Source organism: Xiphias gladius, chromosome 14 (assembly GCF_016859285.1).
Source record: "Xiphias gladius isolate SHS-SW01 ecotype Sanya breed wild chromosome 14, ASM1685928v1, whole genome shotgun sequence".
NCBI classification, from domain to species: Eukaryota; Metazoa; Chordata; class Actinopteri; order Istiophoriformes; family Xiphiidae; genus Xiphias; species Xiphias gladius.
Genome location: NC_053413.1, coordinates 1,989,057 through 2,013,343, shown reverse-complemented (window position 1 = coordinate 2,013,343; position 24,287 = coordinate 1,989,057). Strand labels below are relative to the sequence as shown.

General features: G+C 37.2%; 1 protein-coding gene across 1 annotated transcript; it reads left to right on the top strand.

Moving 5' to 3' along the window:
- Positions 1–848: 848 nt before the first annotated feature.
- Positions 849–16,636, top strand: fam151a (family with sequence similarity 151 member A). The gene is made up of 13 exons (XM_040144298.1): positions 849–935; positions 1,116–1,288; positions 5,895–6,044; positions 6,194–6,343; positions 6,764–6,926; positions 7,447–7,504; positions 8,622–8,711; positions 11,081–11,157; positions 11,567–11,703; positions 12,490–12,660; positions 13,250–13,356; positions 14,005–14,184; positions 16,139–16,636. Exons 1-13 carry the CDS (start codon positions 868–870, stop codon positions 16,448–16,450), a joined length of 1,836 nt encoding a protein of 611 aa, XP_040000232.1. The 5' UTR covers positions 849–867; the 3' UTR covers positions 16,451–16,636.
- The last annotated feature ends 7,651 nt before the right edge of the window (positions 16,637–24,287 follow it).

Genomic DNA, 24,287 nt, shown 5'->3' with positions numbered 1-24,287 from the left:
AGCACAATCTCAAGTGAAGAGATGAATGTGTACAGCGCTTCTGAAATACATGTGAACTAAAAGCTGCAGGAAATAAGTGTTCTATCTGCTCCATAAGTGTGTGGGTGGGAGATGGCTTGCGATATTATGTCAGCTATTTATAGTGTTTCATTCAATTTGTCTGTCACCTGGGGTAGTTTATTGGAAAATTGCAAAAGTGAAGCCAAGCCAAATCTAATCAGAATTGTAGTGCGCTGTGTTGGGTAAACCAAACTTGAAATTGTTTTAGAAAAAGCTGTCTAGATAAAACGTCACTTGAGGGAAACTCTAGCATGACATTAGCTGTTTTAAAATTAGAGATTTTGCCAGGGCATTTCTGAAATCATGGGCACATGAAGGTTTTGACCACAATGTCTTTAGACTTAGATATACCAAAGGTTCATCCTTGAACAATTCCTGATAACTGAATAGGTCTTCATTTTAATTTTGATGTTAGGCTGTGATCAATTATTTTAGTGGCATTATATTATGGTAATTTTGTTCTTAAATTAGCAATAACTGAAAATGTTACTGATTGTACCTTTCATAAATATATTTGTTTTATTTAAGGGATAATTAAGGTAGAAGGACAGAGGACACTCTCTGCACTGCTACCTGTGTTTCATACCTGCTTTATTCTTGACCTTTGAACAGAGTTCTCACGGGATCCGTCAAGGTTGAGGAGAAGAATAGAAACTGAGAAGAGCATGTGCACCTTATCAGTGGAATCCCTGTAATCTATGCCCTTTAAATAAGGCTCATATAAATGACAGAGAAATAAAACCCTGCCCAACTGTCTCTGTCAAGTTTTTGAACCCAATAGACAGTACAAGCACCTGACAGCAGAGGATGGGAGAAGAAGAGGACAGTCAGAGAGAGGAAAGGATTGGCAGAGGCACAGAAGAAAGGAAAAACAGGTCAGTGACAAACATACTGCTTTACTCTTATCTATTAATCCGCACATACAAAGCTACACAACTTAAAACTTAAAAACGCTTTTCTATCAAAAGCATGGTCAAAGTGTCCTTTGTTCATATGTTTGGATGGTGATAGATGGGTGATCAGCTCTTCTGCTGTGTTTTGCTGTGTTCCTCCAGGATGAGGCTGCAGTCTAATCCTCAATATTTGGACTCAGGACCAAAGACACAGCAAGACCTTTATCTGGGCTTTCTAACCAAGCAACACCTGATAATGATATCTGTGGCTGTTGGACTTGTCTTCCTGCTGATTATCATTACTGTCTCAGCTGTGGTGCTCACCAAGAAGTCAGGTACGTTCTTTAAGATATTTTCATATAAGATGTCAAATGTACTTAGGTGGAAAATACCTAAGTGCATTTACTCAAGTGTTTTACTTAAGTAAAGTTTTGAGGTACTTTATTTGAGAATTTGCATTTTATGCTACTTGTAGTTAAACTCCACAACATTTCAGAGGGAAATAATTTACATTTTACTTCACTACATTTATTTGACAGCTGTACTTTGTAGATAACATTATACATCCAAAACACATTATCAGTTTATAGAAGATGACTTGAATGCATGACTTCAAACACATAAAAGTTTAGGAGATGATGACTGTCAATCTCGGGTACATGCATGGTTACATAAAATCATGTCAGATATTATGTTTGTTTGAATACCTTCCATGGCTTTTTAAACAGTAACCTTTAAGTAGAAGGTCCAAAAGCATCTCAGATTCAGAAATATTGAACTACTGAGTTTTTATTGATTTCACCTCTTAATGTTCATTTGTTGCATTAAGAGGCAGTTTCTTCCATAATACATCAAAAGCATTATGCAACCATGATTAATATCACATACAGTAAATTTCCTGCAATTCCTCCCATGCCAAGCAGGATTCAAAATTAATTTACAGTAACTATGCTTTGAAGATAAATAGGCTTTCAGTGCAACAAATAAAGTCTCTAGGAAATCTAAAAGGCTAAACCTGCCAGTTGTACTTTGGATTTACTTAGAATCTGTTCAGCCATAAACCACAGCAAGAGATTTGTGTTTACAATTGCTGATAGTGAGTCAGACATCTATCTCCATATTCTGTTCTCCTTTGCGGGATGAGTTAGTCTGTGTCTCTGTCTACGTTTGGGAAATTATATCATTTGCCAATTCTGTTTCATTTGTCAGATTTCTGTGATATTATGTAAATGCCACACAAACTTGATCCAGGGTTTTGCAGCTTTAAAAAGTTTAATGTGCCATACTGGACAGGTTATTAAACAGCTACTGTGTTAGTATACTATCACATAAGAACTTTATAATACCATTATCCAATGCTTTGTTTGAGTAGAGCAGTCAAAGTTCACGTGATAACACACACTGTTAATTTTAATAGGATAATGCACCATATGTAAACTCACAACTATGCAACAGCTCTTGTGGGCTTCATGTTGACCATAGGTTATCAGAGAGATAACCTCATACAACAAAGTACCTTTATTTGTGGCACAGTTTTAACTGGTGACTTAAACAAAAAATAACGAAATAGATAAAGGGGCACATAAAATTTTACATCTAAAATTCAATGTACTTGTCTTGAGGAGTTTATCTGCCATGATTCTTCTCTGGGCTCTCTGGTTCCCTCTTCTGGACCTACCAACCCTACCGTCACCACTCGTGTCAAAGCCCTGTTTATTTTTGCCTCCATCTCCTGCCATTCTCCATCTTCCCAGCAGATGGCCTCAGACTTTTCTCCCTATCCCAGTCATCTGATTGCCAGCTCCACCTGCTCACCTGTTTTCTATTCTCAATCACCTGCCCAATCACACACCTGCTCTCAATTTCCTCATTTTCCCAGCCAATACTTAAGCCAGCCATTTCTACCACCTCTTTGCCAGATTGTCTGCTTATGTTCCAGTTTTTTTCCCCCCATATGCCTGCTACCTGTGTCTAGTATCCTGGTTTCTGTCTGCCTTGCTGCTAGCCCATCCATCTGTCTGTAGGCCTGGTTTTCTTCAGTTCATCCATTAAAGTTTCTTCACTGAAATTGCCTACTTGTGTGTCTGTGTCGGCCCTCCCTACCTGTGCTGCAACAACCAGCTCTGTAACAGTAACTCAGCTTGTTTAAACAGTTGTATAATGTCCTGTGTGGCTCTGGAGGAGCTTTTTTTTTCAGCCTAGAAACCACAAATTTAATAACAGAAAACCTGTACTACAAACTGGGTGTCTCTATTTACCAAAAGTGGAGGGTCTAAAAAAACTGCTATTGGCTGCTTTATGGAAAATGTAGGATCCAGCATTTTTTAGAGCTTGACCCATACAAGTGACTCAAAGTCAGGATATCTTGCCACCTGATGCTTTAGTTTTAACTATTGTCTTGTGAGCCCTACACCTTTCTGAAAGTGGAATAAGAAATTGTTTGAGTACCCTTTAAAGGCTCTGCTGATCTTGTAAATTTTCTTTCTTACTGTTACATTTGAATCTGAATTTGAAGTTCAGACTCAACAGTATGAATGTAGTATTTTATGTATTTAATAAAATATCAACATTATTTTTTCCATTATTTACATTACCATTACAGTTTTACAATTAACTCTGACATAATTTTGATTTTATTTTTCTATGACTAAATGCAACAGGTTGTACAAGAAGTTATACTCATTGCATTGACTCTGAAATTTGCCACATCTTTCACAATGATGTCTGTCAAATCGTTACTTGCTATGATAAATTTGGCTCAGGTGGTAGAGTGGATTCAAATTACAGGGTTGGTACCTCAGTCCCAGGATAACCTTTTGCCTCACTTAAGAAACGGTTAATAGGTTAGTGTATCTCTGAGCTCTATTTTCTTTTTTGTTTGAAGATGAGAGCACTTGAGAGGTCTCCTGTTTTCTATATGAGGATGCTCTCTTGATGTTGCCATAGGTCTGCTCTTGCATTGACAGTACATATTTCACAGCTGATTTCTTTGAATGCATATACAGCTCTGGAAAAAATAAAGAGACCACTGCAAATTTACATGTATGACAGCCATTCCATTCCAGTGTCTGTTGAATTGCAACACAAGGACACCTCATTCTACTTAATGAGGTACTGATTAGGTGATCACTTGAACCAAATCTTATTTAACCAGGAAAAGTATAAAAATCACTGCTGTGGTCATCACTATCGTCTTGCAATAGGACCAGTTGGATGGCAAAAACAGTGCTAGTAGTACAGCAAAAGTAATTGGAATCAAAAAATAACTTTTGACCATGCCAAAATAAATGTTTTGAGTGAGGAAAAGAAGGGTTCAATTCTGGCTTTACTGGCAATGAGCATCAGGTTGCTTTCATCCTTAAAATTTTTAAGACGGTGGTTCATAAGAACAAGGACAAGCAGCAGACATTGAGGACAACAAAGCTACAGACCATCAGAGGGCGAAAACGACTCTCCACTGACCGGGATGACCGTCAACTCATTCGAATGTCACTCAGCAACCGTGGGATGACATCAAGTGACCTACAAAAAGAATGGCAAATGGCAGCTGGGGTGAAGTGCACAGCGAGAACGGTTCGAAACAGGCTCCTAGGGGCAGGGCTCAAGTCGTGTAAAGCTAGAAAAAAGCCCTTCATCAATGAGAAGCAAAGAAGAGCCAGGCTGAGCCAGGCTGGAGTAAGGTCATCTTCTCTGATGTGTCCAATTTTCATCTTTGCCCAACACCTGGTCGTCTAATGGTCAGACGGAGAGCTGGAGAGGCCTACAAGCCACAGTGTCTCGCGCCCACTGTGAAATTTGGTGGAGGATCAGTGATGATCTGGGGGTGCTTCAGCAAGGCTGGAATCGGGCAGATGCGTCTTTGCGAAGGATGTATGAATCTTCCTTCTGCTCTGACAATGTTCCCCAATTCTGAGGATTGGTTTTTCCAGCAGGACCATACTCCATACCACACAGCTAGGTCAATCAAGGTGTGGATGAAGGACAACCAGATCGAGACCCTGTCATGGCCAGCCCAATCTCCAGACCTGAACCCCATGGAAAACTTCTGGAATATGATGAAGAGGAAGATGGGTGGTCACAAGCCATCAAACAAATCTTAGCTGCTTGAATTTTTGCACCAGGAGTGGCATAAAGTCACCCAACAGCAATGTGAAAGACTGGTGGAGAGCATCCCAAGACGCATGAAAGCTGTGATTGAAAATCAGGGTTATTCCCTCAAATATTGATTTCTGAACATTTCCTTGGTTAAAACATTAGTATTGTGTTTTTTTAAAAATGAATATGAACTTGGTTTGTTTGCATTATTTGAGGTCTGAAAACACTGCATCTTTTTTGTTATTTTGACCATTTGTCATTTTCTGCAAATAAATGCTCTAAAGGACAATATTTTATTTGGAATTTTGGAGAAATGTTATCAGTAGTTTATAGAATAAAATAAAAATGTTCGTTTTACTCAAACACATACCTATAAATAGTAAAATCAGAGAAACTGATAATTTTGCAGTGGTCTTTTAATTTTTTCCAGAGCTGTATCTCTTTTTTTATATGCATGTGTTCTTAAACTTATCACTATGGTGATAATGGTAGCAACAATTCATTAATCAATTATCAGGGCTATAGCTACCATTACAGACACTGAGGCCATGTCCTTATGTATTTTGTTCTTGGAATTTAGGGGTTTTAGCAAAGTAGGGGTTAAAAACTTACACATGGTGGGTATATTTTATTGATTCCAGTATCTTTTTATACTTGAAATAACTGATCCATTCAAACAAAACTTGCAAAAAATATAATAGAAGTTGCCTAAACCAAAGTACTGAACAATTCCCTACTTTAGATTATAAAATTTGTTGTATGTAAGAAACTATATCTGATCATTTATGAATGACTTGAAGTCAAATGATTTAACAGTCCTATACTTGGATATGTGTGTCCAATCAGGCTCCTCAGCTCCTCTTCCCTCCATTTCTACTGGTGGAGACATGCTGGACTTCCTAGTTCAGTCTGGTGATATTAGCAAACCTGATGGTCTGTTGGCTACCTGGTTTCACAGAGCCAACAGCAAGGAGGAAATGAAAAGAGCTTTAGCAAGTACGCACACACACACACTTGGACCTCTAGTGTCTAATGTGGTGATTAATTTATTGATGTTAAAATGATCACTTTTAACTATGAGCAACATTACTCTTCATGAAATACATGATTTGAAAAGAATGTACCACCTTATCTCACCCTCTCAGGTGAATTCATGATCCTGGAAGCTGATGTCACTGTAGAGGGTCATGGAACACCCGGTGAAAAGCCAATCCCTATTATGGCCCACCCTCCTGACATCTATAGTGACAACACGCTGGACCAATGGTTGGATGCAGTATTGGCCTCAAGAAAAGGTCCTGGACTTAGACAGAACTCACAGACTGCAGTAGGGTATAAATAGTCAGTCATTTTGTCTTCAGATTGACAGATTAGAGTTAGAACTTCATATTTATTGTTAAACTCAATTTTTTTTAGTTTGTAACAGGTTAGCTCCTAGTGTTTCACTGTCGATTCTTCATTGTAGCTGTCATGTTACTAATACATCCCTTAAATTTTTGCATCTGTTTCCCGTGAATCTTTTTCCCTGGTAACTTTTTATTCATTGTTGCTTCCTTCAACCCCTTGACTTCCCCAGGGAATGTAACAGTGGTACATTCATTTCAGATTTGTGGTGTGTTGTAAAAATATACTATATACCTGTTGTCTCTCTGTGTTTTAATTTACAACTGAAAATCCTAAAAAGCAAGGTTTTAGCGCTCAATGTCTTTCTGTAGGCATAAAGTTGGATTTTAAGTCTCTGGAATCAGTGGGTTTGTCATTAGACATACTTACTCAAAAGAATAGCAGCAGAGGAATAAACCAGCCTGTGTGGCTTAATGCAGACATTCTCCAAGGTCCCAACGTACCGAACTTTCTGCCTCCAGTTAATGGAACCAGGTAAGAAAGCCTGACTCTTTTTTTGGCATCTTTGCCATTACTTGATAGTTGACAGTCTACAGAGGGGGAAGAGCAAAGGCAAAGAGAGGAGTGTATGATATGCAACAAGGGTCCCCTGGCCAGGAATCAAACCTTGGATGTTATAGTTTATGTGGTAAGCCCCAAGCCTGACTTTTATGTATTTTGACCATCAGTGCCATGCTATGCACAACCTTGCATTGTACATGTACAACATGAATTATTGCCACCTTGCCAAATAAGAAACGCTTCCTCAACAAAGATTAGTATTAGTATTTAGATTAGATTTAGATCAGAGGATACATTATCTACTGTGGTGGATTTGGAAAATGCTGCAGCAAATAACAGGTATTATGGAATACTAAAGTAAGCATGTAAGTGAACGGTAGTGTATATATAGACGGGAAACAACATAAAGCTTCATAGTTTCATTGACTCACTGCCCCATCATAAAATACAGTACATTTCTCACCACTCAATCCTTTCCTTCTTCATTTTCCAGATTTCTGCAGTTGATTCAGGAGAAATTTTCAGCTGTGACTTTGTCTCCTGGATGGAAGGTATAACATGTTCACAGTCTGATTTGAAATAAAAGTACGGGCTTTTAAGCCCAGCTGGTGATATCAGTCAGTTGATCAGGCGGGGAATGGGTTAACTGTTGAATTGTTTAAATATTTCACTAAAACCCCAAAATGTCAACATCATGGTGGCACTACAGGAAAAATCAGGATATCACCAGAGTCAGGATATGTCCTCTTGTGGAGCACACAATTCCTATGAGCACCACCACAAGTGTGGCTAAAAACATATATTATTATTGACATGAAGTTGGCAGTTTAATACAACCCATAGTTAAATTTTATGACGGGAGCAAAGAAGGAAGTCAGGTGACATAATATAAAGTGTGACAAAGTCCGTTAGGAGGAGGTTGGGGTGGATGGACTTTGAGATGGGAGACCGCTGTTCATTAAAGCCAGTTGTCGTTATTGTTCCTTTTATCCCTGACGTTAATTGCATTATTGTTCCTTTTTCACAACCTTAACTGCCTGTTTATTATTGTAACCAGGATGACGAAGGTCCTCTAACCTTAAGGAAGTACTTATTTTAACCCAAACCACAATCTCTTCCTAAACCTAAACTAGTAGTTTTTGTACCTAAACTTAATCAAATTGTGAACATTTCAAAAGCTTAACTGTGTGTTTATTATTGTAACCACTGACAACAAAAGTTAGGTATGCCTGCCGCCGTAGGGGCACTATTTCAGGGGATGCTCCTAGGGGTCACAATAGACGGTAGGTACAAATGACCCACGTGGTCGTTCAGGTTGGAGGACTTGTTGGAAAACTCAAAGAATGAACCCTGTATATTTTGGTCAGTTCATTGCCTTTTTTCCTAGCACCACCCCAAAAAATGCCATACAATGAACTTTAATGGTCTCCAGAGGGGAACATTTTTTGATCCAGTCAACAACATGGTCTTTCCTTTTGCATCCCCTTCAGGCCACAAGCTTTGAATTGTTTTCCCCACCAGTGGTCAGGATCTAATAATAGCGAGATTGTTTTCTAGTGTATAATTAGCATTACAGCCTCATGGGGCAACTAGCATGGCTGCAGATTTTTAGTTTGTTTCTGTCTGAATGTTTGTGATTTACAGCTGACATTACATTGTTTCTCATAGGTAGCCTATGCTCCTCCACTTTTCATTGAAACCTACACCAGGTCCATGGTGGAAGACATGTATGATATGATCAAAAACGTCCCACAAAAGGTGAGCATCAAAAGACACACAAAAATAACATCAGCTGGAGCAAAGGTAATCCAGCATTATTAAGTATTAAACAGTGTGGAACTGAGTGTTAATTAGAGTCTTTCAGATCAGAAAGTGCACTGTGAGATTCATTCACATTCATTCACATTCTCGCAAAAGAGCAGGAACCTCACTGGCATAGTGGCAACTTGCAGGGCTAGCTAACTTAGTCACTATTTGTTAACACAGTTCATTCAAGTATTTGTATGTACTATGCTCTCACAACTGACTGAAATCATGCTGTTTTTCAACTTTCTAGAAGTTTTTAGTTTTGTGGAGCATGATATTATGTAAAATTGGCTGAAGTGATGCAGTTAAAATGAGCTTGTTCCTTTTGGATTCTCTGGATCACTGTTAAAAGATCAGCACCGTCAACAGCAAGAATTCGCGTGTCAAAATTGACCGAAGTAGAAATCAAATTTACGTGGCCTCTGCCATCCAATTTTTTGATTGCAGCTCTTTCATCAAATGACTGAAGATTCAAACTGATTTCACACCAAGATTTCACTGTCTTAAATACTAGTGTTACTGGGTCTTTAAAGGTGGATTCAGAGATTGTGATCTAATGCACATTTTGTGGAATTCAGTAAATATCTCCTCACGGTCCACTAGCTGTCCTGTGTGTGTGCTGAGAAAAAATCCAGTGTTCCTACACCGCCCTAGCTCTGTAAATATTCCAGCCAATCAGCAATAGTGGTCATTTGTGCTTTTGCACAGGACAAGGGAAAGAAGAAGTGAAGAGGGGAGATGGGGGAAAGGGGGCATTCGGAGGGAGAGATGGTAAATCTGGCACATGCTAACAGCTAGTGCCAATGTAAGGATTTCCAGGGAGAGGAGAAGGAGCAGTCTACCCTATGCATCGCTGCCAGACCGTGTGAAGTTTTGGATAGGACTAATTTTCAACGTTAAGAGCGAGTCTACTGGTAGCAGCATGAAAGTGTTGTTTACTCAACAACATAACTGCATTGTCAAGAAGGAGAGATGGGCAAGGAACAGCCAGAGAGGAGATGGTCAGAAGAACAAAAGAGAGCCGCAATAACATCTGGGGCTTTCCAAAGATAGAAACTGCATGGTCAGACTGGGAAAGAAATTTAGCCCTAGACTTATCCACTGGGACAGGCCCACACCTCAGGTGACAGGCACACAGAGAGGGTCAGTAAAGAGACTCACGGGGCCGGTAAAAACTTAAAAAACTTTATGGATGTTATTCCCACTGGGATTTGTCCCAGTAGTCCCGATGGCCAGTCCAACTATGGTGGAGAGACCTCCAAGAATTGAAAGGCATGATGACTGATGTGGAGGTTGCTCTGTTTCTGTTTGACTGCTGTGTAAAACATTAGTTTTGATATGTTTCACAGAGCCAATATTGTTTTGTCCCATTTGCTAATGTTTGTGATAGCTAATCCCAACTGGTTGGTTAGGAAGCACATACTGGTGTCATTACTTGCCCACGGATATTCAGCTTATTTCTAGTTTGTCAAGATGTGCTGTTGGTGTGATGTTAGCTATAGTAGCAGGAGAGTTGTGAATATTGCCGTCTTCAGCTGGTGTGCTGGTTATGGGAAATGGTCTTGTCCTCTTTGCAGCAGCAACTATAGCGACAGTTAACTGTCTCATTGCTCTATATCATGGTATTGAAAATTAACAGATACTGAAAGGAATTAATGTCCAAAGAAGAAAACCACTTAAGCCATGTTTATCCTCTTCACTAGTGTCTACAAAGTAGTTTAATACAGGCAAAGGTCACAGCTTATATGACTAGAGGGAGAAACTCTGTTGCTTACCTACATTCCTCTGTTGCTAAAAAAATATTTTTAATCAGGAAACTTAAAAATTCACATAATTCTGTGTGTCATGCAGTAACTTAAAACAAAAATGTCCCCTGCTATCCTCTGCATGTTTGTGGGACAAGACTGGATCAGCAACTGGGCAAAGTGGGCAAAGCAGGCAACTGCCCAGGGGCCCCAGACCCTCATGGGGCCAAAGACACAAGGTTTATCATGTGGCAGTTAGTTTGTGGTCATTTGATTACTATCGGTTCTGTTTGTTAGTATTGTATGCACCATTAAAACACGATATAAACTTAAATTATACAGGCTTAGCTATAGTGATGAATCATGGACTTGTTTATATAAACTGCTTGCATTCTAAAATTATAGATAATATCATTTGTTCAATATTAGTTGGTAGGAAGGACATGTAGTAGCATCACCACCATATTCTGATTTGTTCACAGTAATTACAACTGGGTACCACTGATATGTGACTGATATGTGACAATGACCTATGTAACGGCTGAAGTCAATGAAAATTCTAAAAACTTTCTTCAGGTCACATTCCCAGTCCATGCCCTGTTGGTTCGCAGTGGCTGGCAGCACATCAGCTGGCTCCTCAGCCAGTCACCACGGTAACACGATTTTCATCTGTAATAGGACAATGACTGAAATCAATAATTTATTAATATAAATTGCCAATTACTCAGTCTGTCCATAAAGACATTAAAGTGATAATCCACTGCATTTTCACATACACAATAATTTGCTCTATGCTATTCCCTGTGTCTCAGCTTCACATACATCACTTCACGTAAACTTCTACATTTATTGTTCTAAACACTCAGTAAGTATAGTTTTTTCAGGGAAAAAAATCTCTGGTTCACAGAAAGTTCTGCGTTATCAGTTTCTGACCACACTAATTTGGTCTCAAACCATAGAAAACAGACAGTAGGACATGAAAAAAATCATGTGTCAGTTCCAGTGACAATCCACAGGACTGTGACACTGAGACTGTTTTGGTGCTGTGATTTTGCTTTCTAGTTTCAGTCTGACCTTGTGGCAGGGTTCATTTCATCCAAACATCAGTGACCTACTGTTCATCCGCGACAACACCCACCCTGCCAGAGTCTACTATGATATATATGAACCAACACTGTCTGCATTTAAACAAGCTGCAAGTAAGAAAAAACTGGGCCAACAAGGCCAACATGAGCAAACAGTCACCCAGTTTACAATGGAAGTAGAGTTTAATATGTTGAGACAGAAAAGAGAAACCAGTCTGTCAACCAGTTAGAAATATGTTGCAATTATGAATCAATAAACCTTTGAGCTAAACTTGATTTAAACTAATATATACAAGAAAACATGTTACGAAAAAATGTTCAAATCAAAGTTAAATTTAAATAGGCCTGACTACTTTTGTATCACTCTCAGGCCAAGCTTGACCTTTCTTGCCCCACTAGTGGTCAGGATCTAAGAATAGCAAGATCATTCCTTCATTTTCCATTAGCATTACATCATCATGAGGCCTGCAATTCTTTTTCATATTTTAAAAATATAACTTAAGTTGTTTGTGGCTTTTTACTTTTTGTTTACAGGCAAAATTTTTAAAAAAGGGGCTAATGTTTAGGTGAAAAAATATATAAAAATGTGAAAAAATAATAATTTAGTAGCATATGTATTTACAAATACAATATGTATTTGGTAATACAAAGGTATTACCAAATACATATTGTAAAAATGTTGTTCAAAATACTAAGACAACATTTGGGCATTAATAAAAGCTAAATAATCAAAAACAAGGAAAAAAAACGCAAAATTTCAAAAAAAAAAAAATGTGAACAGTGTATAATGAGTGCAAATTATGGAATAAAAGTCTGAATATTTCCATATTTTTATCAGATGGGAAAGAAGTTGCTGGTTTGGTTTGCTGTTTACTTATTTATGTATTGAATATTTTATAGGGCAGCAGGGCCGTCTGAGGAGATTCTATCCTGGAGGAGATGTGATGGACTTCCTCTGTCCAACTCACAATTCAGTCACCAACTTCTTGTCCACAGCCACACAATGCAACAGCCTAGCTGTCCACTGGTTTACAGTCTCTGACCAGACCTCCCTACTGGCTCAGCTCTCAGGTACAGTATGTAGATAAAAAAAGTTTCTGTTTTACATAAAACAATCTCAAAGACTAACTAATGTACTGATAGTAGGTTTTCCTGCTCGGCTGAATTGTGTTATCAAAGCACTGTCTCCTTTATCAATAGCTGTGAACAATTTGAAAATTTGTTACTTACTAGTCATCAGGTAGTATCAAGAATGACACCGTCACAGACAGCACTGCATGCAACTACAAAAAACACACACCATCAGAATAACATAATTTGAAAGATGCCATAATCACATACAAATTCCAGCCAGTTACGTGACTTTGAAAAAAACTTATAGTAGCATAATAAAAGCTATAATCTCATGATAAATAACATGTCAACATGGGGTTCAACAACATGACATCTCAGATTACCTTAAACTTTCACATGACACAAAACAATTTTCTTCCTGTGAGTTAGAAATACAATAATATCACACAACTTCTGTAAAGCATGAACAGGAGGATATCTTGATAGTGTCAAACAAGTGTACACCTGTGGGTACTAATGTGCCAGTAATGAAGCATTTATTCTGTTTACCTTTTCTGTCTTGTTTATAACATATGTGTATGTCCAGATGGCGCTGGTGGTATGTTGGTGGTTAGGGTGGTTTCTGACAGCAACCGACCAGGAGTCCCTCTGGTGGAAGGTTCTGGAAAGAGCTCAGAGCCCCTCACACTGCAGGTATATCAGAAAGAAAAAACAACCCACAAAAAAAAAAAAAAAAAAACAAGTTGAGAAAGGCAGAGCACACCTGTTTTCTGTTTATGTCTTTCTTTTTATAAGTAAATTGGATTGAGACATTTAATTTGGGTCATCAAATAAATTATTTAAAATTATGTCTTTCACTCAGACATCACCATGAAGCCTTCTTATAGTTGATTGGATGAAGGCGGCACTCATTGGCTTTCACTGATATTCTGTTCTGATTTTTAACCTGGAAAAACACAGTGGCTATTATGGAAATGTCAAATTCCTCCCTAACTGTCTGCCAAACTCCATTTCTGTATCCATCTGAGGCAAGAAATAAGCTTAACATGCTTTACCTTATAACTACAACTGCTAGTTTAAGTATTTGTTAGGGAGATTCAAGTACTTTAGAGGTACATTCAACACCCGTACTGCAGTGATTGGTCCACATATCTGGTTGAGTTCCATCAGTTCACTGTCGATGTTTCCAGTGGATGTTGTATGGCTTTGCAATTTTATCATTTATTAGTGTATTGTACAGGTCTTATATTTTTATAATGATCACTTAAGAAGTGTTATTGACTTCAACACCAAAAATATGCATGTGAATAAATAAGGCCTACTGCATGAATGTGTGTGCAGGACATCCTGCACCTAATTGGACAGAGCGCTAATGTACCCTGGGGAGTTTACCTCCAAGTCCACACTCAGCAGCTTCTGGAGGCTTCTCTAACACTGCTGCATTCAGCCTACAGCAGAGAGAAATTCTACAGGCCTGTTTGGATCAGTATGGAGGGTTTACAGAGCAGTGACAACACAAAGGTATGTACCTTCCTGGCTGGCTGAATTGCTTCCTTCAGCATGGGCTTCTGATAAACAATAACTTTTATCAGAACCCCATGTTGAAGGAACTAAATTTTTTACCCCTTTTATAACAGAAATATGAAAAAAAAGTTTATTCCTTTTAGTTCAAGAGTGTTAAAGCTGTGTTAGCAATTTCTTAACAGCCAAATTGCAGGTTTAGTTAAAATCTTGTCACACCGCACTCGCAAGGTTTCTCTGGATATTAGAAAGAAATGTAAACAGATCCAGTATCTGGGGTTAAAGGACCAAACCATACATTCCATATGGAGTGCTACAAGGTTCTGTCATAGGTTTACAACTGTTCAGTCTGTATATGTTACCACTAGGGGGTCATTATCCATAAGCACAGTACTGATTTTCACTGCTATGCTATATAGCTGTTGATCCTGATTTCCGCAACCCCCTTGACTCCCTTGAGAACAGTCAATTTATCAACGACCCCAATTTTCCTCAAGCTGAATCGAAGAAAAACAGAACTCCTGTTTATTTATGTGCATTATTTTACTTCCTTCCTCTTTTTAAATGTATTGAGTGATTTTTATTTTGTAAAGCATTTTATACTGGATTTTGTGTATTAAAGGTGCTCTATAAATAAAGTTATAATCATATTTTTTTTTAATTATAAATGCAGCCATTGATTCACTCATTTCCATATTATGTGAAAAATTTATAAGCAAACTTGTGTAATCCATCACAGTAAACCTGAAGTGTGTCCCCCATACCTGACATAACTATTTAGGTGGACTCCACCACCATTCCAGATTTTATACATTTAATGTATAAAAAGACAAACCAAAGGTTGTTTTGTGTAAGGAAGTTCAGAAATTAAAATGTTGACAATTTCTGTTTAAAGTGTTTTATATTTCTTTCATTAACTCTGACATTTGCTGTCATCTGTTGGTTTGGTAACCTCAGTTTGAAAAACAAAAATTTGCTGGGGAAAAATTGCAAAGGTGTGCCAGAAAGTCACTGGTGTAAATCTAAATGATCTGTCATCTGTATCAAGTTAGGGCCATACAAAAATTGCAAGCCATTTTATTGGACTCCCAGCATCCTTTACACGGTGAGTTTATTTTGCTTCCTTCAGGTCGGAGGTTTTACCTCCCTAGAGGTGACAGAAACAGTTATATGAGGTCTTTTATTCCATTAACTATCAGCCTTTTAAGCAAAATGTAATTTGGCCTGTTACTAGCTGGGGTTGTGTTATGGTGTTCCCTGGTTTCTGGCTTCTTTTATCTTGCTGCTTTGTTTTTTCATCTCTGATGTTTTTTTGTGACAATAGGCAAGACAACAGTGATGCTAGGATTAATCAGTGCATTTGTGTTTATTTATGTATTTATGTATGTATGCAGGTAATTGTTTTTGACATTTCCTATTATTGACTGCTGTCTGTAAGCCCATTTGCCCCTCCAGAACATTAAAGATTTACTCTACCATAAATGTCACAAAATTGAATAAATGATGCAGTTTAAATGCAGATTGCTTTGAAAGGTGTGCACTGTATTACTTCACAATGACAACACTGAAAAAATGAATGCAGTCTTGAGGTTCAGTGTGAGGGATTACACAACCCAGGCAAGTTTCAAGAGTCTGCTAATGGTCCTGATGAGGATTATCATACTGTAGGGAAATTAATGGAAACCAATGCCTGCCTAACAGAAGCAAAAACCACATAAAATATATACACAGCTTTCATTTAAAAATGGTCAGAAAAATGTGAATTGTAGATGGTTTGAATTCAAACTTGCAAGAACACTGAAATGGTCCTTTAAGTAGCAACGTCCATCATTTCCGTGGATATACCAAATTTTTTGAATACCTAATATAATAATATCAGACCAATATATGCTAAAACTGTGCTTCTATTCCTCTATATAGTGTTAATTCTCTATAACCTCTCTCTGTCATTCAGGAGTATGTATCCACAGTAGAGAGGCTGTTCCCGTACATCACCCTCGTCCTGAGAGAGCAGAACTGGCCTCCTCAGATCCCAGCAACAGTGACAAGCTTGTCTCAGAGGGTGGCTCTGCATCTTAACACAGCATCATTGCCCAAGGGAAAGAAGGAACTTAATTCTCTAATGGGAATGATGGACAGATATGACCTTTTAGTGGAGGAGGACACAAAGAGTGGTGCTGAAGCTTTCGCAATCTTGAAAGGACTCATGACCCTGCATACAGAGAGAGCAAACACAAACCTGTATGTGATATCTGACCAGCCCTAACTGAGGATGGATATGAAAAACCTAGAATTACATTGCTCAAAAAGGATATTTGTGTTATACAGTTTCCTCTTTATTTAATGTGACTAGGCATACACCGATCTATGGAAGCCTATAGGAGACCTTTTAAAATGATCATTTAAACTTGAAAATGAAAATGTAATTCCACAATAGTATTATAATTGAAAATGAAACTGTATTAGCATTATAATTTTCCACATATGCATGCGCTATTTGAGTAAAAATTTAAATGAAAATGCAATAATGCAATTTTCATTTTCATGTTCACATACTTGTTTGTGCGTTCTTTGACTACTATAAATTGAAAATGGTAAAGTTGTTACAAATTTCATTTTCAAAGACTTGACCTGCTCTACAGTGGACAATATTCAAATGCAATAAATGAAACATCTATTGCATTTACATTTACATGTCACCAGGCTCTTCTGGGGTCAAAATGAAAATCAAAATGCAATCTGTCAGTCCTCTCATCAAGGCAGGTGTTCAATTAGGACATCACTTCCCTGTCAGTTGTCACTTGTTTGTCACTGGAGCAATAGCAGTAGCAGCAGCATGTTGCACTGATCCGTGTATGAAGTATAATTTATCTGAGATGGTTCATCTTGTATACTGGTAATGTGTCTTTGCGCTCTTTGGAGTGTTTTTTCTTGGATCACTTTAAAATCCACAAAATTGTAAATGCATAAAGACACTAACTAGTTCAGTGCACAATGGTTGATCATGCAGAAACAGTGAATATGCTTTGTCGGGGCTCTTGCTTTTTTTTCAAGTGATACATTGAAACTTGTGGGACGACGCTTCGGTCATTTTTCTTTTTTTCACTTTTTAGATAAAACTATGTAAAAGGAAGCAAAGTCACCGCTGGGCAGACTGTCATTACTGTAAATGACATGACTTTAAGTTATATGAGTGTTTCTGGTCTTGCTGCGTGCATGACTTTATATCGTTTGCCTGCCCAACCAAACTGCGTTTAAATAGTTCTACTGCCCAAAAGCATAGCTAACTGTTAGCTAACTACAGCATATAGCTGGTGCTAGTTAATCGATTTGGGTGACAAGCAAACTAGGTAGCTAACTGTTGTAGTTTACTTAGCTAACGAACAGCTGCATTCTAACGTTATTTACTTATTACTGTGAGCTCTTCTGCATCTCAGTGGGTATTCGCCAATGTAAGGAAGAGTGAAATGTCAACATTTATAGTGATTGCACCTGGCTAACTTGGAGAGAGTCAGGAATAATATGGCAACACGTTAGCTGACATAGAGTGTGTAATGTGGGCAGTAAGATTTTAGTTTTTTTGGCAAATTAGTCTATCTTATTTGATTTGAAATGAAACAATCACCGACATTAAAGAACTGACCAAGCTTTGAGCAGTTTGTGTTCACATCCATACTGGAGAAACACTGAAGCAAATGCAGCCTCCTGTTTTACATATTATAACCTTTGCTGATGAAAAGTTAGCCTTACATGTGTGGCTCTATTTGTAAAAGATAATATGTTAAGAGTTTTTCATTGAGTTTTACCTGCATATTTTCCAGGTCTTCTTGCTCGCACCACCACACACAGGCCCTGTACGCCTTGTTCATCTTTCCCAAGCTGGCGAGATGTATCAGCACTGGGTACTTATGGGCCTTAGAAGTGTGTATGCACTAAAAGTTTATAAAACAGATTCAGACTGAAGTTATCTTACCTTGACATTTGTTTTAAACCTTATAAAAATTTCCCTCACTGCAAAGGACCAAATTAGGGAGTTTGAGAGGCACCAGGGGTGACTGCTGTGGATTGAGTGTCTCTCAACTCGGATGTGTATCTTGGGGTTTCAGCAAATGGCTGCTATCTGAGTCCCTGTCTGTACCTACCAAGAGACAACTGGCCCCTGAATCTGGCTCTCTCAGACAAAAATGGTTTGCTCATTAATGCAAAGGACTAAGACATAAATGATGCTGGGTCTTGACATTCCAAGTTGTTATTTAAAAATTAACAATAATACAAATCTTCAATAATTTAATCAGTGATGGCAGCAATCCAGAGAGGTCCCATACAATTTAATACCAAATGTCTTATCAAAGTTTGACAAGATATATAATGCCAATACAAATAATTGTAAAGAGGAAGTAAATTCATCCAAGGCACTTTGAGTCCTGATTATAAAAGCCTTTAATTTTGTTTCATTTAAATACAATTTTCATGTAATTTTTGAATCTCTCGTAATAATATCATCTATTTTTAGTTGCTGAATAGTATTTAGCTTGGTGCAACATTTTTCTAAATTCAAGAAGAAAGAGGAATTTCTTTCATCCTCCTAAAGCCATTTCAATCTAGAGCTCACAAATGCTCCGTCTGCCCTATTTTTTGCAAATTTCATCCAGTTTACTTTGTAGATTTGCCATAGTTACTTTGTCTTTTTTTGGAAAGTATGATAATGTCATTGATAACTGCTTTTTCTTCTGTTTTTTTTTTTTTTAGTTTAGCCAGTTTTTATTATTCGCTTTGTTGAAAAGTATTATTTTCACGAAACATTTTAATCGGAATGTAAATACCTCTTTGGTCTTTGTAAGGGGTGGGAAGAATAACAACAAAAATATCATTTTCATTTCTATTATCAGACACTAGCCAAAAATCAATACAAGACCGTTTGGAACGGTCATTATTTATCTCTGTCTTTGCATGAGTAGCTTTAAGTCATTATTCAAGGAAAGAGTTCAGGGTGGTAATCTACAACAACTTTAAAATCACCTCTAATTATAATAACTGCATTAGGAAACTTAGTTAGTCCTTGATTAATATTATTTTCCAAAGAAGATAGTAGTTGGGAGTTTTCATATTTTTAAAAGGATATCACCTTCAAATCTGATCTTCAGAGTAAGAGTACCAGCTGAGTGTTGAGTACCATGTGGAAACCATATATCATCTCCCCACTGAGATTTCCAGAAATTAGAATCATTCAGAGTAGAATGGGATTCTTGAAAGAAAAAAAAAATGTCTTTAATCAACTATATAGCTATAAAAATAAAGCTTCACACTTCGTAATATTTTTAACCTACTGGCATTAAAGTGAACCTAAAGATAAAGTGTTTAAATGGAAGGAATAAACTTCAGATAAATGTGTGTGTACTTTATTATTCCAAGCTATGTACCAATTTTTCAGTGCTAAGTGTAGCAGTAGATAATATATCTGTTGTCGCTGGCTATGATAATTGAATTGCTGTCTTAGGGTCAGTCTTTTGGGTCGTTTATTTCTTTGCAAAGGCTTGAGCAACAATGTAGAAAGCAGTCATTCCCTAACTCCCCGCCTTCTGGCTTACAGGTGTGTGATCGTCTGCCAAAAATTGTTGCAGCCTGTTAAGGCTGTATCCCCCATTTTATATAGTTCTACGGTTGCTTCTGTCTGGATCAAACACTCATAATGTGCAAATAGACATAATTTTATGTCAGTTGTAGTAGCAAAGGTATGTCCTTGTGAAACTAACTACAACTTTACACAGCGCTTAATAATATTATCTAAATTTTCCTTTTGTGTTGTACATTTTTATTTTAAAAATGTTAAGATTAGAACATATTCAAATTGCCTGTTATTGTCCATGTTCCAGTGCAATTGATTCAGTTATGTACACTTTAAAGAATGCGTTACAATGGCTTACAATTAATCACAGATTTCTTTGACTTATTACAGATGGCCATTTGTACTATATAAGGCACAAAGGGACACCTCAGTCCCTTAAGGCAAAAGTATTGCATGGTGAAAAAGAGGCAAATTAAGTCTTAGTGGACTGTCATGCCATCAGTGGAGGTGCAGACTATGGCCAGATGTCAGAGGACATCAATACGTTGGTCTGTACGTACCTACGCTTTCCATACATATTATTGGTCTCACAAATTGCCTTTCTTCTTAAAGATTTTCTGCTTATACAATACACTCAAAAGTGTTGTTAAGATCCTGATGATGCAAATATGAAAGTCATTGTCTAACACATTTCATTGAAGATATAAAAATAAATCTGCATAGGCTTTACAGCTTCAAGTATGACACAGCCGGTGAAAATTATAATCTTTTTTTTTAATGTTTTTTTTGCCTGTCAGGTGAGTCAGCTTGGGGGATGCCAGGCCAGCAGTCTAATAATTGAACAGAAGGTAGAGTACACACGAATAACGGTAAAATCTGATGTGTCTTGTTTTTGTATTTTTAACTGACAGGAAAAAAAATAGTTATTAACAAAAATCAAAATATTAAAGACAATATTGCAAAAATGTAATTAATAATGCTCTCTGCGTTTGAAAGGTAACCAAGCCATTTGAGCTAATCGGCATGGATTTGGTTAGAAAACTGAAAACCACTTCTAATGGAAACCAGTACATATGTGTACTAATCGACTATTAACGAAGTGGCCACAGGCATATCCTCTAAAAAGGAAAAGTGCTGAGGAAGTAAGCCAGTGCATTCTGAAAATCAGTTTGAAGCGTCAAAGCTAATTTTAACTGATCAAGGGAAGGAGTTTGTGAACGAAATAACTATAAAGAACTATTGAAATGCAAAAGTTATGTCCAACATTTACATGTTGGTCAGGATTTATTTAACTGTAATGAATCTCATTGGATAGCACAGTTTGATCTTGTTTTACCTATTACAGTTGTTTTTTTTTAAATTTTCTAAATACAAATAAATAAACATTTCTGCAAAGTACTCAACATTAAAAGAAGTGTCTGTGCCCCATACTACCCACAGACAAATGGGTTAGTTGAGATGATGAATGGGAATATACAGAGGTATAATGTCAATGTCCTGTTTTTATTTGTATAGCATTACGTTAATTTTACTTCATATCCTAAAAAAACGTACTTATTAAGAAATTCTTTATTAGTTCCTCTTTTTTTTCTGGAGCACTGTCTAAATTGGTGAAGAGCAGACCTGATGAATGAGACAAACATTTGGATGCTGTTATGTTTGGCTTGAGGACAAAGCAGGACAAAGTTTTCACCTTTCTTTTTAATGTTTGTTAGCTAGGCGAGGTACCCCTCTCAAATCCCTGCTGAATACAGGGTGAGTTGCAATTACAAACATATTTTAGAAAGAAACAACATTTTAAAATTTGGTATTATTTAACCTTAAAACAATGTATTTTAATGTTTCAATATAACCAAAATCATTTTATAAATGGATAGCAGTTGAGAAAAATTTGTTCGTTGGAGAGGTAATAGAGGACATTCTGAAGCTCAACGAAGTTTATCAGACTGCAGTCTCAAATAACAACACAGCAAAATCAAAACCAAATAAAAACTCAAAAAGTCAGTCAAATCAAAGCTTAGTCTAATCTTCACATGGGCATGAAAATGTTGAGGTTGAACGTAAAGGAGCCAACAGAGGAAAGGGGGCAATTTAGATCAAAATTACCTTGGGCCCTACACCATAGTTGCTATCATAGGAAAAAGTATGGATCTTGTGTTCTCCATCACCACCTCCTCTGACCAGCCCACCAGCACATTTTCCTCTGGGCAGTTCATCACCACCACATCCTCCTCTGGACCACCATTCACCACATCCCCCTCTGGGCTATTCACCACCTCTTCCTCTGGGTCATCTACCAATTCCTACTCTGGGGAGTCAACTTCCACCTCTTCCTATGGGTCCTCCACCAACACTTCCACAGGGCAATGGGACACTGCCTACATTGGAGTTTGATAAATTAATAAGATAATTTAATTTTTTTTTAAAAACATATTTACTGAATATGCATGCCTCAAATGTTGGGACAGGCAGTTTCTGAGTTGTGTGCTCCTGTCTGCAAAAGTTCTATCAACATTAAAGTCTTAATCCAAGGATTGGGAACAGTCAGAAGAGCCCTGGGGATTTTACTCATAAAGATATCAGTAAAATATTGACATAAATTCTAAAACTGACATGTAGGTTGCATGTCAAGAGGGGTCAAAACAGGTGTAATATGATCTTGTCATCTAGTATGATTTTGTTACAGCTGAAGGCTTGAAATATTTTTGACTTGGACCAAAAAACAACCCATAGCAATAATCCTATTGTCATGAAATAAAAGAACGTATGGCACCTTCAAGCTCAGGAAGAGAGAGAAAAGACAACAACTTGTTTGTCCAAAAACAGGTCACTGTCAAACAAGATTTCCCCAGCTACAGTTTTGACATTTTTAGACATAGAGCAAATATTAGATTTAGAGTGAACTTTGAAAGATGAATTGAAAAAAAAAACCCCAGACTTTTTTTTATAGATGTGAAATATGCATGGGAGGGGGAAAAGACAGGTCCCCACTCTCAAAAATTGCACCTTACAAGCTATTCCTTGCGAACATTTTCAAAACTGCTCCACAAAGAGAAATAGAAAGTGAGGTGAGGTGTCAACATTTGTATTTTTATAATGATTTTTGTATTGACTGTTGTTGAAAATAATTTGAGGCACACCTACGTTTATTCATTTTAGACATTGCCAAGAGTGTTTTAACCAGGTGTTTTTATGAGAGGGTATTAATTCATATCTGACCCTCCTGGTGAGCAAATTTAATATAGAGAGCGCAGACAGGGCTTTATAAAATGCCACATTTGAAATGACCAGCATATGGGAACGGAAAAAAACAAAAATCTGATGTAAAAAATATTCTCTCTCTCTCTCTCTGTAGTCAATCCTAATAAATTTACAGCAATATCATCAGTGGGCCTGTTTGATTTGTTGTTTTATTATTTTAAAGATTGACCCAGGGTTCTACAAATACATTGTGGGGGTCATCAGTGAAGATCATCATTGGATGCTGGTGTTAATAATTTTTTGAATTTGATGGTATTGTAAGAACATGTCAGATTGAAAATGTCTGGTATTGTATATCAGATAATTTTTTTTAGATAGATGGGTGACAAATGAAAAACTGAGACACTTTACATTGTTTTTTCCATTCATTTGTAACCCATCCGATATATATTGAACGTATTGATATGCATATTCAAGCATTTATTAAGTAGCACATGCAGTCTGCATTGTGCTGCTGAAAACCACAGAGACACTAGTACAGCATGATTTCAATTTAATTGTAATTCTAAAATAAGAAGGTGGTTATACCAGGAGAGAGGAGAAGCTTTTTTGTAGACCCAATGGGGGAAAGAAAAGGGAGGATAAAACACTGCCAAGACATTACGAGGTAAATTAGTATTTATCGGCATATTTTTAAAAAGACGATATTGTTTCCCAGTAATGTGCCCTAAATGTATTCAGTATTTATAAAAATACTTAAAAGTATAAATTATGTCTCCTTTCCTCTAAAACACAGCTTTCACTCCCTTCTTCTCCATTGTCATGCGTTCTCTATGTAGTATAAATTGGAGCATCCTTACTGTATATGTCTTTCAGATAATTCATGAGACAGAGAGCTCAATGCTTTGAGATCAGCATATGACACACTTCCTCACCCAATTCAGTATGATGCAACTTCATTTGGGGCCTATGTATCAAAAGTATGTATTAGAGTATGATAAAGCATAATGTTAGGATTTTAATTCAAGACATTTTGAATCTCCAGCAGCAAGGTGCAGCTCTTGGATCAGCAAAATAATAAATTAAATATTATAATTCCCGAATTTGCTTTTAAGATTAAACAGAGACTGTCTAGGAACACATTTCTAGAGATCTGGAACTTGTAACATGAATTACAATATGCTAATGTCAACCACATTAAACTCTAACAGATCATATGGGTTAAAAGTAAATGTTTGACATTACACAAAAGTATGCTAGGCAACCATGCATGGACACAATGATATTAAAACCAAGGTCATGGTAACTCTATAAAGAACAAGTGCAATGTTCTTTG